Source organism: Sebastes umbrosus, chromosome 11 (genome assembly GCF_015220745.1).
Source record: "Sebastes umbrosus isolate fSebUmb1 chromosome 11, fSebUmb1.pri, whole genome shotgun sequence".
In the NCBI taxonomy this organism is placed as follows: Eukaryota; Metazoa; Chordata; class Actinopteri; order Perciformes; family Sebastidae; genus Sebastes; species Sebastes umbrosus.
This window is the reverse complement of record NC_051279.1, coordinates 19,957,393-19,971,482: the sequence shown is the minus strand read 5'-3', so window position 1 is coordinate 19,971,482 and position 14,090 is coordinate 19,957,393. Positions and strand designations below refer to the sequence as shown.

At 40.2% G+C, this 14,090-nt stretch overlaps 2 protein-coding genes across 2 annotated transcripts in view; both read left to right on the top strand.

Moving 5' to 3' along the window:
• Nucleotides 1–64: 64 nt before the first annotated feature.
• Nucleotides 65–7,092, top strand: si:dkey-79d12.5 (protein BTG4). Its single transcript, XM_037785826.1, has 5 exons — nt 65–223; nt 4,014–4,191; nt 4,341–4,478; nt 4,661–4,991; nt 5,806–7,092. Exons 2-5 carry the CDS (start codon nt 4,019–4,021, stop codon nt 6,016–6,018), a joined length of 855 nt encoding a protein of 284 aa, XP_037641754.1. The 5' UTR covers nt 65–223; nt 4,014–4,018; the 3' UTR covers nt 6,019–7,092.
• Nucleotides 7,093–9,418: 2,326 nt separating this feature from the next.
• kcnn4 (potassium intermediate/small conductance calcium-activated channel, subfamily N, member 4) overlaps nt 9,419–14,090 on the top strand; it is a 28,667-nt gene continuing 23,995 nt past the window's right edge. Inside the window, exon 1 of the mRNA XM_037785780.1 lies at nt 9,419–10,046. Within this exon, the coding sequence (XP_037641708.1) occupies nt 9,645–10,046 (402 nt within the window). The 5' untranslated portion in view covers nt 9,419–9,644. The remainder of the gene's footprint in view (nt 10,047–14,090) is intronic.

Sequence of the window (14,090 nt, the reverse complement as noted above, 5' to 3'; positions counted from 1 at the left end):
TCGTTGCTCACAGCGTCGAGTAAAGGAAGTGAGTCACACTGACGGTAATGTTACGTCTCTGTTGCAGCAGCAGCAGCACTGACTGAGAGCAACAGAACAGAGAACAAGGAAGCAACATGTGCTGACAATAATAACTCCAACACATCAGCACAGACGAGCCACGAGACGAGAGAGACGACACGCACCGACTGCTGGGTATTTTACAGACTGGACGCATTATATTGTGAGTACTGTGTTGTGTTTGTGTTTTCTTTAATTGTATTTTGTTGTGAATGTTTTAAAATACAATTACTGTGTCCGGTTTGTTGCAATTTTGTCTTTCATGTCTTTTGGATAATACATTTTTGTTATGACTGGTTTATTACGCAGGAGAAAAACTTCTTTCTAACTACCTTATTATTACTATTTCAAAGCTTTTAAACTATATTTGCTGCATGTTAATGCTAAATTCCCATGTTAATAGCCTATAGGGTAACTGAACGCTACTTTCTCTACCGAAATCTTGTTTCTACTAATTTCCTCTGGGGGGTTTCCGCACTGTCAGAAACCCCAGATGTGTTATTTCCCGCATGGTGTTTCCTCTGTATAGCAACAGAAACAGACTAAAGAATAAATTAGCCGTCCTTTTCTTTTCTAATTTGTCTGGTTATAATGTGCATTCATGAGCAGACACACACACACACACACACACACACACACACACACACACACACACACACGTGTCATCTCCTTGGATTTCACAGTTGTGCCTTTACTTGCTTTGTTGTGTCCTTTGTTTCAGGCACACTGCGAAAACAAGTTTCGTTGTCAAACCACAGTGAATAGCTTCAGTACGAAACCAGGTTTAAAAAAAGGTGAAATGTCTTCACCTGTTACTGTCAATCACATTTTCCAAACCCCCTCTTCAGACCTGTTTATCGAAATTGACAGGCTGTTTGACCTAGTTTCTGAACACATCTATAAAGTTATGGTATGCTAAATACACAGCACAGCAACAAGCTGTTGAGTGACACACAAAAGCTAGGATAGAGCCTGTCCTCCCAAATAACATCTGAACACTCTGTTCTTGTTGTGTCTCTTAGGGCCAAATCTAGTGCATGTAGTGTCTGTCTAGGGAGAGGGATCCCTCTTCATTTGCTCTTCCTGAGGTTTCTTCCATTTTTTAAAGTTTTTTTTTTCCCTATCTGAAGCGAGGGTCAAAGGTCATGTACAGATTGTAACACCCCTTGAAGCAGATGTGTGGTATTATTAGGTGATAATTAGTAAGTAACCTATTTGAAATTTCATTGGAATTACTGCCAAATTACCCCAATATTTACCTACAAATGTATCGAAAATTACTATTATAAACATGATTTAATAATTATATGCTAAATTAGCATATAATCGTTAAAATAGGGCCCTTAGGCCTGAGAAGCGGCTGATGACACTTCTGATCAGGCACAAATCTCACCATTGTGTGACTTATTGTCTACACAAATGTAACCTGGTAGCTGATGTAATGATTCAGGGAGTTTTTTTTTTAAAGAAATTTCAAAGAATTTATTTGCTAATTATCATCTATTTACCAGCAGACATGGAAATAAAGCATATCAATTAACTTTGTATTCTTTTCCTGAAAATGTATTAAATCAGTTACCAGCGATTGGGAAATAGTGGAATATAATTATTAAATAATGTTTGAGGTTAATATTGGGGTAATTTGGCAGTAATTCCAAAGGAATTTCAAACAGATGACTTGCTAATTATCACCTAATTACCATGACATTTGTGGACCTGTAAAATAAAATGTAACTATATTGACTTCTTAGTCTGCAAATGGGTCAAGTTATTGTCTTTACATGTCAAATCAAAACAGTATCAGCAGAGTCTGTGATAAGGGCGGCAGGTCAGTGTTCAGTAAACAGACACACAGCAAACATGTTGTGCAGATTAAGAAGCCGGCTCTGCTCGTCATGGTCGGGACTTTATTTTATTTATTTTTTCTAAGCATCACTAAACCTCTGATTAGATCAAACATTTGACACGCATAGGTTAAGTAATCAGAGCACCATCAGTGATGTGAATGTCATCAAGTTCCTCTAGTATCTAGAAACAAGCATCATTGGTTTGGTATGATGCAAGTGAGTTGAAAGCATGACTCAACTTGGCTGTCTTCAATAGAACACATTATACAGAATAAGCAGTGGTACGAGGGGTGTGGCATGTTATCAGAAGAAATGATTTTAATAACATTACATGTTGTCCTGTGAAAAAAACGTTCATCCTCAAAACATCCAGTTTCAGGTTTGTGACTCTGTGTTTTTTAACAGGCTTTTAAATGGTTCATTAGTTCATGAAACAGAACTCTCTCAACCCATAAAGGAGCTTATCCTTTAGTTCAGATCTGAAACGATTAGTCAATTAATCGATTACATGATGGACAGAAATTGAATCGGCTCCAATTTTAATAATCGATTAATCCCGTAAGTAATCTTTCAATGTAAATACCTAAAAAAAATCTTATATACCATATTCTATGGTTCAGCTTCTTGAATATTTACTGTATTTGTTAGTCCTCTGTCATAATAGAATATCTTTGTTTTTTTTGTACTGTTTCGACAAAACAAGCTGCTTAAATATGTATATATATAACTCAACAGTGAGTTGGAATCGGTAGAAATAGGATGCAGATTGTTATATAGCATGTTCTTTGGTAATTCAATAAATAGATAGTCTTTATGAAATAAACATCCGCCTTTATCGGGAAAGAAACGATATAGAAAAATTTATACAATAGACATTTTTATATTGTTTTGACACTATATCGTCACATTGGCCTGCTCTACTTTGAGAGCACACTGTCAGCTTAAACACCTTACCTGTTTTGTATTCCTGTGGCCTCTTTAACGCGACATCAGGAGGAATGCAAGTACAAGAACGCTTTAACATTCTTTACAGTTGCAGCAGAAATCTGAAACTTGACAACCTTCCAGAAAAACCTGTGTTTGTGATTGAGACAAAGTGACAGGTCAACATGTAGAAAGATCTATAACCTTTTTTCTGGTGGAGGCTGTTGGAATGAACATTTAGTTGAAAACAAAACAGAGTTATATAAGGGAAGAATCTGCAACAACAACAGCCTGAGGAAAAAATGCTATTTGACCCCGTTTACCTCACAGGCTACTAACCAACTCGATCTGTAACATTTGAACATCTATATTAGGGTTAATGGCAAAACATATTTGTTAGGGACTTAAAGTTACTACTACTTTTGCTTGTTGTGTCACAGGCTCATCGCTGCTCTTAAGTGGAGGTTGTGGCTGCGTCTACCACGGCAAATAATAATTTTCTCTCACAACATATTATACAGGCTGAAGCAACAAGTGGTGTGTTTAAAGCCACAATAACAAATGACTGTCTGCACCTCAAAGTTCAAGGCATGGTTTTCTTGTCAGGGCCATCAGCAGGATGTTAGTGCGCTGAACCAGTTTGAATTGCCTTGGCCTTTGTAAAACACGCTCTTCTCTCTGGTCAGGCTGACATTGGCAACCAACCCAAACATACACACTATCAGAGGATAAACAGCACAGCGAGCTTACTGGATTTGCATTTCAAAAAATCCTCAATGTCGACACGGCAGTGCTAGTTTGCATCTCGTTTGCCTGTATAAAAAACTCTAGCCTTTTGTCAACACAGAGCCATGCCCATAGCTGTGTAATGCCAGGCACTCTTTTACACGCGCTTTAACACAGAGTTTCGCTCAAGGTAATAAAAATAGGCTCAGGGGCAACTGCACAGGGAAGTGCTGTTATCACTGCAACTCAAGTTCCTGCTCCCGCCCCCACCCCCATACATCTCATCGAAGGGAAGTCACAGTCTGTTACCAAAAACTCAAATCACTACGTACTTCTTTGCACTTTGGTTTGAAAAAAAAAAGCGATTACATAGCCACATGTCATACACAAAAACGACAAGATGAATTTGTTGGCGACCTCAAATGATTTTCTTTTTTAAATCTTCTGTTTTTACAGCCAACATGAAAAGAGAGGTGGAGGCTGGAGTCAGCTTCCTCAAACGCCTGGCTGTGGCACATGGCAAGCTCAGTGAGGCCAAAGCAGAATTGTTTTCTGAGAAGCTACAGAAACTTTTATCTGACAAATATGACGACCACTGGTACCCTGACTGCCCCAGCAAAGGCCAGGCATACAGGTAATTACCTATATGAAAAATGTACACAATTGCCACTGAATTAGTTTTTTTTGTGGCAAAGATCATAGAATGATATCTTTATTGTGGTGCGAGAACCCGGTGTTACAGTGGAAGAGATCCCCCAATCTTTTATGTTGAATCCTTCACAGGTGTATCCGGATAAACAACGGAGCACCTTGCGATGAGTCAATCCTGAGGGCATGTGAGGAGAGTGAGCTCACACCCAAGGAACTAGGCCTCCCGCGTGAGATCACTCTGTGGATCGACCCACTGGAGGTGTGTGCGAGGTGAGTCACTGGCTGGCCTGCTGAGGCAAAGTCGAAGAATGACACACACAGACACACTTCAACAACAAAGAGGCATTGCTCAGTCTAGCCAAGGAGTATGAGCAATGCGTTCTGTGAAATGATGAATAAAATGTGGGAAGTGAAAATGTGTGATTTTAAAATAATCCATTCCCTCTTCACAGATCCGCAGAGAACGGCAGGCCCTTCACAGTAGCCTGTTTCGAAAAGGAGGCTGCGGAGGGAAAACGGGCCGACACTTCGGTGGACTCGATAAATCTGGACACGTCAGACTACCACTCTGCTACCTCTTCGGATTGCGGTTCCACTGCGTCGAGCGACACGGAGGAGGAGGCTAAAGATGGCGAGACGGAGGGACAGCAAGAAAAAGAAAAGAAGCAGGACGTCAAGATAAAGGAGGAGGCAGAAGGCGACACTTACGCGATAGCAATGGTGCCCAGGATTCGGAAGCGTCGGGCAGACGGACCAAATAAGATCAAATACGTCAGAAATATGGTAATTTATTTCTCTCTTTTAGGACCATCTGTTGGCATCTCACAATTAAGGGATGAGGCTGGTGATATTCTATATCTTTCTCACTGTTAAGAGAAATCCTACGAAAAAATAAGCAAAAAAAAAAAAAAAAGCTTAGTTTATTTGTCTGTGTCATAGAGCTTCAAAAACGATTGAAAACACCACAGCACTGTATTTAGAACTGCAATTAACGGTTATTTTCATTGTCGATTAATCTGACGATTATTTTCTCGATTAATCGATTAGTTGTTTAGTCTAAAAAAAGGCAGAAAAACGTAGATCAGTGTTTCCTAAAGCCCAAGATGACGTCCTCAAATGTCTTGTTTTGTCCACACCTCAAAGATATTCAGTTTACTGGCATAGAGGAGTAAAGAAACCAGAAAATAGTCACATTTAAAATAGTGGAATCAGAGAATTTTGATTTGTTTATTCTTAAAAAATGACTCAAACTGATTAATCGATTATCAAAATAGTTGGCGATTAATTTCATAGTTTGCAACTACTCGATTAATCATTGCAGCTCTAATTGTGTTATTGAGATGGTTTTGTGTGATGACACAACTACAGTGACAACCTGTAGTGTTTCAATACATAAATAAAACCCCTGAATTTTGGTCTATTTTGTGTGTTAGTCATAAGCTATTTACTATGATATGAGCTCATTGCAATGTGATAAAGTTTCCGTATTACATGTTCTCGAAAGGAAAGTACCATTGATTCCTCCCATGTTGACAAAGTGTATGCTGGAAACTCTCCAGCATCCCTCCTAATCTCTTGTACTCATTCCAATCTGCAGCTCCCCGCCAGCCTCCAGTACTTCTACCACCCTGCACCAGTTTGGCCTCAGTACAAGAAGGGCGCTCCAGTGTTTCTCAACGCAGTGTGCGCGCCTCCGCCGCCGCCACCTCCGCCCCAGCAGGTATTTGGCTACTACATCTTGCCGCAGCCGTCTCCGCAGTTCATTCTGCCTCAGGCCACTCTGCAGCCGTGGGGAGCTGTGAAGGGGTAGACCGTCCAGGAAGAGCGGGGTGAAGGCGGACAGAGCGTTACAAGCTCCTTCAATTGAGCCATGTCGTGTCAGTTCTCTGAGTTCAGCTAAACTTGGGCCAAAAAATAACTTTTTTAACTGTATAGCTCAAAGTTGTTCCTTGTACAACCTGTAATGATTCCTCTTTCCTTTTCATTTCCGGTGATTTGTAATCGATGGCTTATACTCGGCACAGAGATGCCACTGAAGTCTGCACTGCTAATTTTTTTTTTACGTACTGTACACATTAAGTATGACTTCAATCACTGGGTGCTTGGATTAACTCAGGAACTCTCAGCAATATTCTTAATACCAAATAATTGTCTTTTCGGGTGTTGTTACTGTTATTATGTCAATCTTTGTTAGTTCTCTTTATGGTCCACAGTGTGTACGTCACACTTAATCGATGTATAATGTGATTCAGGGGTTTAATCTATTGTAGCTAGAGTGACAATATCTGTATATTAAGAAGACTATTTTTACTAAACTGCTTGTAAATAACACAGCACTTGGATACCATGGACTGGAGCACACTTTTCTAATCTCACTGTCTTTTTGTCGTAATTTATTTGGCCACCAGTGGATGGCGCTCAACTCATAGCTAACACATGAAATTGTATATTTTTGTATGAACAGTGGCTGCTGTATTTTGCAAAATCTTAATTTCACAGAACACAAACATGATTTTTTAAATAGCTTAAACTTTTCTCTGCTTGTCAGTACGTACAGTGTATAGATATTCAGGTGTATCTGTTTAATGGTCTGCTTAACGCTGTGTGTTTTTAAAGTTTTTATTGTAGATAACTTTCCTTGCTACAGCTATATAAATCCTGAATACACGTTTTACTCACTGGACTCTTATGTACTGTGATTATTGAATTATATTTATGCATATTTATTCTTCTTATTGCAGAGGATTAAATCCACTCACACATGAAATTATAAATTGTGTTCTTTTGCTTATTTCTATAATCAACACTTTTCAGTGCAGAGGTTGGCGCTGTATATACTGTATGTGTTTTCTCTCATAAAAACAATTTGACTTGACCTAGAAAACACCTGTCAGTCTGAACTTACTGTCACTCAGAGCTCGAAGGACCATCATTACCGTCAACACGAGCAGCAGGATGCTGCAGAGGAAGGACTCAAGTGTGCTGGATGTGTCATTCAGCCCAAGGTCATGACGCTGTTCCTCCTGTTTTGCCTTGTAGAGGATTTGAAAGAAATGAAAGGACATGTTAAAGCTCAAATTATTGGAATACATAAGAATACAGCTGGATAAAATGGCAATTAAAGCTTTAGTAGGCAGAACGTTTTTGGCATCATTGGGCAAAAATACGATAATAACTTTTCAGCATATTGTAATTCAAGTGTTCTGAGAGAAAACTTGACTTCTGCACCTCCTCATGGCTCTGTTTTCAGGCTTTAAAAAAATCTAGCCCGTGACGGGAGATTTTGGCCAATCACAGGTCATTTCAAAGACAGCGTTCCTATTGGCTGTTCTCCGGCTGGGCGGTGCTCAGCAAATCCCTACATGGCATCCTGCCCGGGTCTCAAACTTTCTCATTTTACAGCTAAGCAGTGCACTACAAGATGTTTCTGAAAACATTTGAGGCGAGAAATAGACATTACAGTAACAGAATATTGATTAATATTTGATCAGCGTTGCCTAGTTTGACCGTTTGATCGGAGTTCACGAGTGATTGACAGCTGCTCAGAGGTGGCAGGCTCCAGCTCGGCTCTGATTGGTTGTTTTCCTCCAGTTTGTGAAATCCTGCAGATGCCATTAGGAGAACCTGAGGACACAGAAGCACATCTTTTTTTTTTCTCAGATTACTGGTGTCAGGCACTACTGTCCAGATATAGTGAACATTTTATAAAAATAAGTTGATTTAAACATATTTGCTCCAATTCTACCTACTGCAGCTTTAATCCAAGAGAAAGGGACAGCAATAATAATAAAGCAGGCATATTTAGAAGACTATTTTTAAGAGGCTTAGAGACAAAATTTACCCTATATAACCCTATTTATAAATGGATGACTGAAGCGTGAAGGCCAGGACAGGTTATGAGTCATTGCCAAAGAACCTTGACTAATGTTTGGAATAGGCCACAACAAAGTCAGAGGGTTGAAGGTGTTCGACCACGAGATGTCACTGTAAAGCTGTTGTGGAACTCACTGTTACAGTGGCTTAACAATAAATACATAAAAAAAACATGTAACATGAGCTTCCTTGTATTATATTTTTTTTTAAATAGTTTTTCTTATATTCAAAAAAAGAAAGCAGATAATCACATTTTTGTTCCCCCTATAATTAAAAAACAAAAACTGACTATTTTTTGGAAACATCTTGTCTAAAGGAGTTTTTTCAACCAGGTGCCAAAGAACCTTGACTAATGTTTGGAATAGACCACAAGTCAAAAGGTTGAAGGTGTTCGACCACGAGATGTCACTGTAAAGCTGTTGTGGAACTCACTGTTACAGTGGCTTAACAATAAATACATAAAAAAACATGTAACATGAGCTTCCTTGTATTATATATTTTTTTTTAATAGTTTTTCTTATATTCAAAAAAAGAAAGCAGATAATCACATTTTTGTTCCCCCTATAATTAAAAAACAAAAACTGACTATTTTTTTGAAACATCTTGTCTAAAGGAGTTTTTTCAACCAGGTGCCAAAGAACCTTGACTAATGTTTGGAATAGACCACAAAGTCAAAAGGTTGAAGGTGTTCGACCACGAGATGTCACTGTAAAGCTGTTGTGGAACTCACCACTGTTACAGTGGCTTAACAATAAATACATAAAAAAAACATGTAACATGAGCTTCCTTGTATTATATTTTTTTTAAAAATAGTTTTTCTTATATTCAAAAAAAGAAAGCAGATAATCACACATTTGTTCCCCCTATAATTAAAAAACAAAAACGGACTATTTCTTGGAATTTCTAAAAGGAGTTTTTTTCCACCAAATTGCAATTGATCTGATCAGATTTATCCAAATCTGATGAAAGACAATCTAAACCAACATCTTGTTTGGTGATCATGGCATATACGCACAAAGAATTCATTTGGGGTAGACTGATAAAAAAAAACATGTAACATGAGCTTCCTTGTATTATATATATATTTTTAAATATGTTTTCTTGTATTCAGAAAAGAAAGCAGATAATCACATATTTATTCCCCCTAATTAAAAAACAAAAACGGACTATTTCTTGGAATTTCTAAAAGGAGTTTTTCCCTCCAAATTGCATTGATCTAATCAGATTTATCCAAATCTGATGAAAAACAATCTAAACTAACATCTTGTTTGGTGATCATGGCATATACGCACAAAGAATTCATTTGGGGGTAGACTGACTGACGCACGCTCTTAAAATAATAACGCATGCAAACAAGAAGAAGAGTATAGCCTCCATCGCTCGCTCACAGCAGCAGCAGAGCGCTTAATGGCACATCAGAGCGCATAACCACGACGCGCCGGCTGGTTGCTAGGAGTGTTGCTAAGGTGAGGGTGTGTTAGAGAGTGTTTTTTTGGTTAAACCCGCAACTTCGATGAGCGACATTGGAGAGACGGGCCTGGTACACAGTGCGCCCATCGGACTATGCCTTGCCCAGCTCGGGAGGACAGCGCAGTGGACACCGGACAGACGGAGGACGGAGCAGCGGAGGAGGACAGAGACGTCGTGTGCGCTCTGGAGATGGAGACTCAAACAAACCGCAGCCAGCTGCTGCACGACGGCGACGACTCCAAAGTGGATTGTGTGAATTGCGATGGCTTGATGAACCGAAACGGCGGCGGTGGGGATTCAGCAGAAGTGTCCGTGCCGCTGTCCTCCGGGAAGAGGACAGCTCACATGGAGGGAGAAGACCTGTACGGACTGAGAGCCAGAAAGATCCTACTGGAGGACAAGAAGCGCCTTTGCGCGCTGGCTCTGGGCACCGCTCTGCTCGGGATAGCGCTCATGATCATCCACGCAGAGATATGTTCCGTCGTTTACAAACCGGTAAGAAGTTATAGGCCTTTTGGTGTAAATCTTTTTATTGAATTTTTCAAAGTACATAGAATCAAAACAACATAAAGTGCACAGCATATCAAACAAGTACATAAGTAACTAAAATAATAATAACAAATAAAAAGTAAATACAACTTAGGTACACTACTAAAATAACATACATTTATACATCCATACTCCTGTAAATGTGAATGTGGAGAGCGTGTGTGCGTGTGTGTGTGTGAGAAATTAGGCCTTTAAAGGGACTGTTTGTAATTTTCAGAAATGCATGTTAACAGCTACACCTGTGGCCGTTAAGTCAACGAGTCAGCGAAAACAGTGAGGTGACACACGTCAGCTAAAACCACAATATCACTCTATATTTCACCTGCTTGGCAGTAATGTTAGCTGACCAGACAAAGGTCTCTCCATGAATCACTGCTGGCTTGTCCTGCCTCAGCTTCCGGGGCTGAAGCAGGAAGAGAAACGTTATCGTCTCCCGACTGCGCCCGCAGGGAGACACCGGCACCCGGTCGGAGACGATAACGTTTCTCGCTGCGGAGCCCCGTCACAAGACACAGGAAACCACTGTTGGTCTGGAGGAGCCGCAGCAGAGCTAAACTAACTCTCCTGCAGTGTGTAGTGAGCGCGCGTTCACGTCTAGAGGTGGAGCGAGACAGCGAGAACGCGCGTGGTGTGTCAGTGAAGGCAAACAGGCAGAGTAGCAGAGGCTCCGGCCACACGCGAGCGAGCATTAGTGAGCGTGCATGGGATCCGGACCCGGTACATTTATATGCTTAAAAAGTTACAAACAGTCCCTTTAATAACTAGACTACACTAATGTCTTGACTTCAACATGTAAGAATTGACTGCATAACCAAATCAAAGATTGGAAATGTTTGGGATGTGACACTTTTTTTTGTTGGCACTTGGATCTTATAACGCTATAGCCTTACAGCATGTTCCACATCTCAGTTTCTTCTATACTGCACATCAGTCTCACAAATCATATCAGAACCTGTGCTAATGTGACATCTATATCTGCAAAGTTAGAACATTTAAACATCACATAAAGTTACTTGTTGTCAGTTGGTCGAGACACATAATGTTGGCCCTTGAACGCATCATGAAATGATAATACAATCAAACAAAATCCTCATTGTCTTGCTTTCAGCATCATTTAGCTCTTCTTTAACTCTTTGTGTCGCAGTGACAACTGCTCTAAATAGTGTATAGAACTGATACAAACACATTTATATCCAACTATGTCATTCGTTTTAAAATTTCAGTAACTAAATTGATCATAAGTGGTGCAAAAAAAAAGCCACCATTACACAACTGGCTCTATTTGTTGCCATAACAACCTCCTTGATTAGCAGACAGCCCCATAATGCTGCACAACAGCAGAACCAGAACCTGCACCTGGGCTTTGAACCCCCCCTGACCTTCTGATTAGTTAGCCCATTTCCAGACACACTATTTGGTAGCACAGCCTCATGACATTAACATGCAGATCTCAGTGGATAACAATGCCAGGCCACACAATCAACAACTTATTAACTCCCCCTGACTTCCTACAGCACACGCCAACTCCACATGTGGAAAAAAGTCCTCATGCACGCCACAAAAACACATCAGACCACCTCCATGCTGTGAAGTCAGTGATGGATTACAGTGTCAAAGAGCCCCCACATTTCTAACTCAGAATCTTTTAGGGAAACCTATATGGAAGTAATGGCCTGACCTTCAGAGTTCAGCGAGTTGGGCTCAGAGAAGCGTGGTCGTGAAATTAACGATGCTGGCACGAATATGTCATTACTATTCCAGTTTACTATAGGAACCAAGAACAGGTGTTGTCCGTCCATTCCTAACAACGGGCATCAGCTTCTGTACTGTGGAAATGCTGATGCACTGGAAAAGTGTTCTTCGCCGCAGTTAAAGCATATTATTTTGGAGAGGCTGCATTGATGATTTAACCAAAGCTTATATAACGGTTTTCAGCATTTGTTTTTAAACTTCATGTGATGTCCAAGTCATGAGCTCTGACATCTTCCATCTTCTGGTCACTTACCGTAGGGGCTGTCTTAACAAAATACAGCATCCTTGCTGTGGCCGGTAGCACACTACAGTATTATTGTTTTTTTATTTAAAGCTATTTCCAAGTATACTGCAGGGTATTTTGGAGCTGCCTAACTTAGGCCTATCAAAGCTAAAGCCAGTCTACAAAGTTATATTTTAAGCTTACCTTTTCATGGTTATGCACGAAAAACGGGGCTATTTATGGAACGTTTTTTTCCACATTTCACCTCTTCCCCTGCAGCAAGATTGCTCACATTACTTCAGGCTATCGTTCCACATCATTTAGTGTATAATTAGAGTGTTTGCATGGCCAGTCTGAAAGTCTCTATGTCTTGAGTTTGGCTGTGCTAGAGCCAGGAGTGTGCACTTTGACTTGGATGCAACCGTATGTCCTCTTTTCTGCAACTCAAAACAATATCCACATTTTGAGGCTGAAAAGCCAAGCATGATCACCATATTCCCTGATGTTTGAAAAGGGGCTTAAGTGGTTAAATTTGATGAGCTCTATTCATTCTGGTTCTCAACCTCGTGTGATCATAAGACTGTCGGTTTGCAGTCCAAAAGTTCAACATGCTGTGGCAAAAACCAGATTTGACAATTTAACCAGAAATATCTGATATCTGAAAGCTGCTGAGATTTATTTCCATGCTTTGATTCTGTCACACAACATTTAACCACTTGGTCTTAGCACTAATACAAAAATAAAATCACTACAAACAGGCTACCGTCGTAATACTTCCTAGATATGCTGCTTTTACTGATTGCGCTGACTGGCAGCTCAATATGTTTTTGTTTCGTATTAATTGCGTGTATCATTTCTGACTCTGCACATTACTTTATTCTTTTAGCTCTTTATCTTCTGATCAGCTACTTCATGCCTGCTTTCTCCTGCGATTTTACATATTAATGGTTTTGCTGTTTTAAAGTAACATCAGGCCAGGGCTAAGGGCGGATTGTATAATGGACGACAATTTCCTTGCATGATAGTTATGACTCATTCATTTTACTTGCACATCAATTGCTAAATCCACACCTATAAAATGTAAACGTGTTCTGCCTGGACGTAAGCCACTGCAGTGGACCTTTTTCACAGCAGATATTTCGACTTATCATGTAGCACAGGTGAAATTGCTAATATTAATGATGGCTCAGTTCCATTCAGTTTTTCCAGTGAGCCAGCAGGCATAATACCTGGACCTATCATTAATGTTATTGAAGAAAAAACTTGCAATTTTTAGGTTGTAGGTAAGTTTTAAAGCTAGAGTGAAGATAATGGCATCATATGAAACTAGAAAAACCTAAGGAATCCCTTGGTACCAACCATGTCATACTATCTTGTCGCAAAAGAGGTTAAATAATTCTGCAAACCTATGCTAAATTTGACGAAGAAAAACAGGCATGGCCATATTCAAAGGGATCCCTTGACCTCTGACCTCAAGATATATGAATGAAAAAGGGTTATATGGGTTCCTTCCTCAACAGCCTGTTCAGTTTGTTGGCATCCCTTGTGTTGGTGTAAATGTCCTCCGTGAAAAATAACTATTATTGAAACAAATGAGCTGCTGTGGTGATTTGTGGTAATGACAACCTGTTGACTATTGGGTCATGAGCCACTGTCCTGCTCCTATATGACTGTAGAGCTGCCTCAGATAGTAGATAGTAAGATAGTAAGAACCTGCAGCTGGCTAGTAAGAAAGAAAACCAGCAGTGCTGAGAGTCCCATGGACCACGGCCTATGGAAAGGAGGCTGACTCACAGGTGGGCATGGGTCTTGGGGTATATGGGGTGTAACACATGCGCAGTGTAACTGAAGCTGCGGTCGTGCGTTGCGATTGGCTCAAATTCGGCGAGTGCAGGCCAGATTTTACTGCGCATGTGTTTTACCCCCAATGATATGACGCGTGAGCCAGCCTCCTTTCCGTAGGCCTTGCCATGGACCAGGATGGAAAACCTGTTTTACAGGGTGCAGTGAAGTGG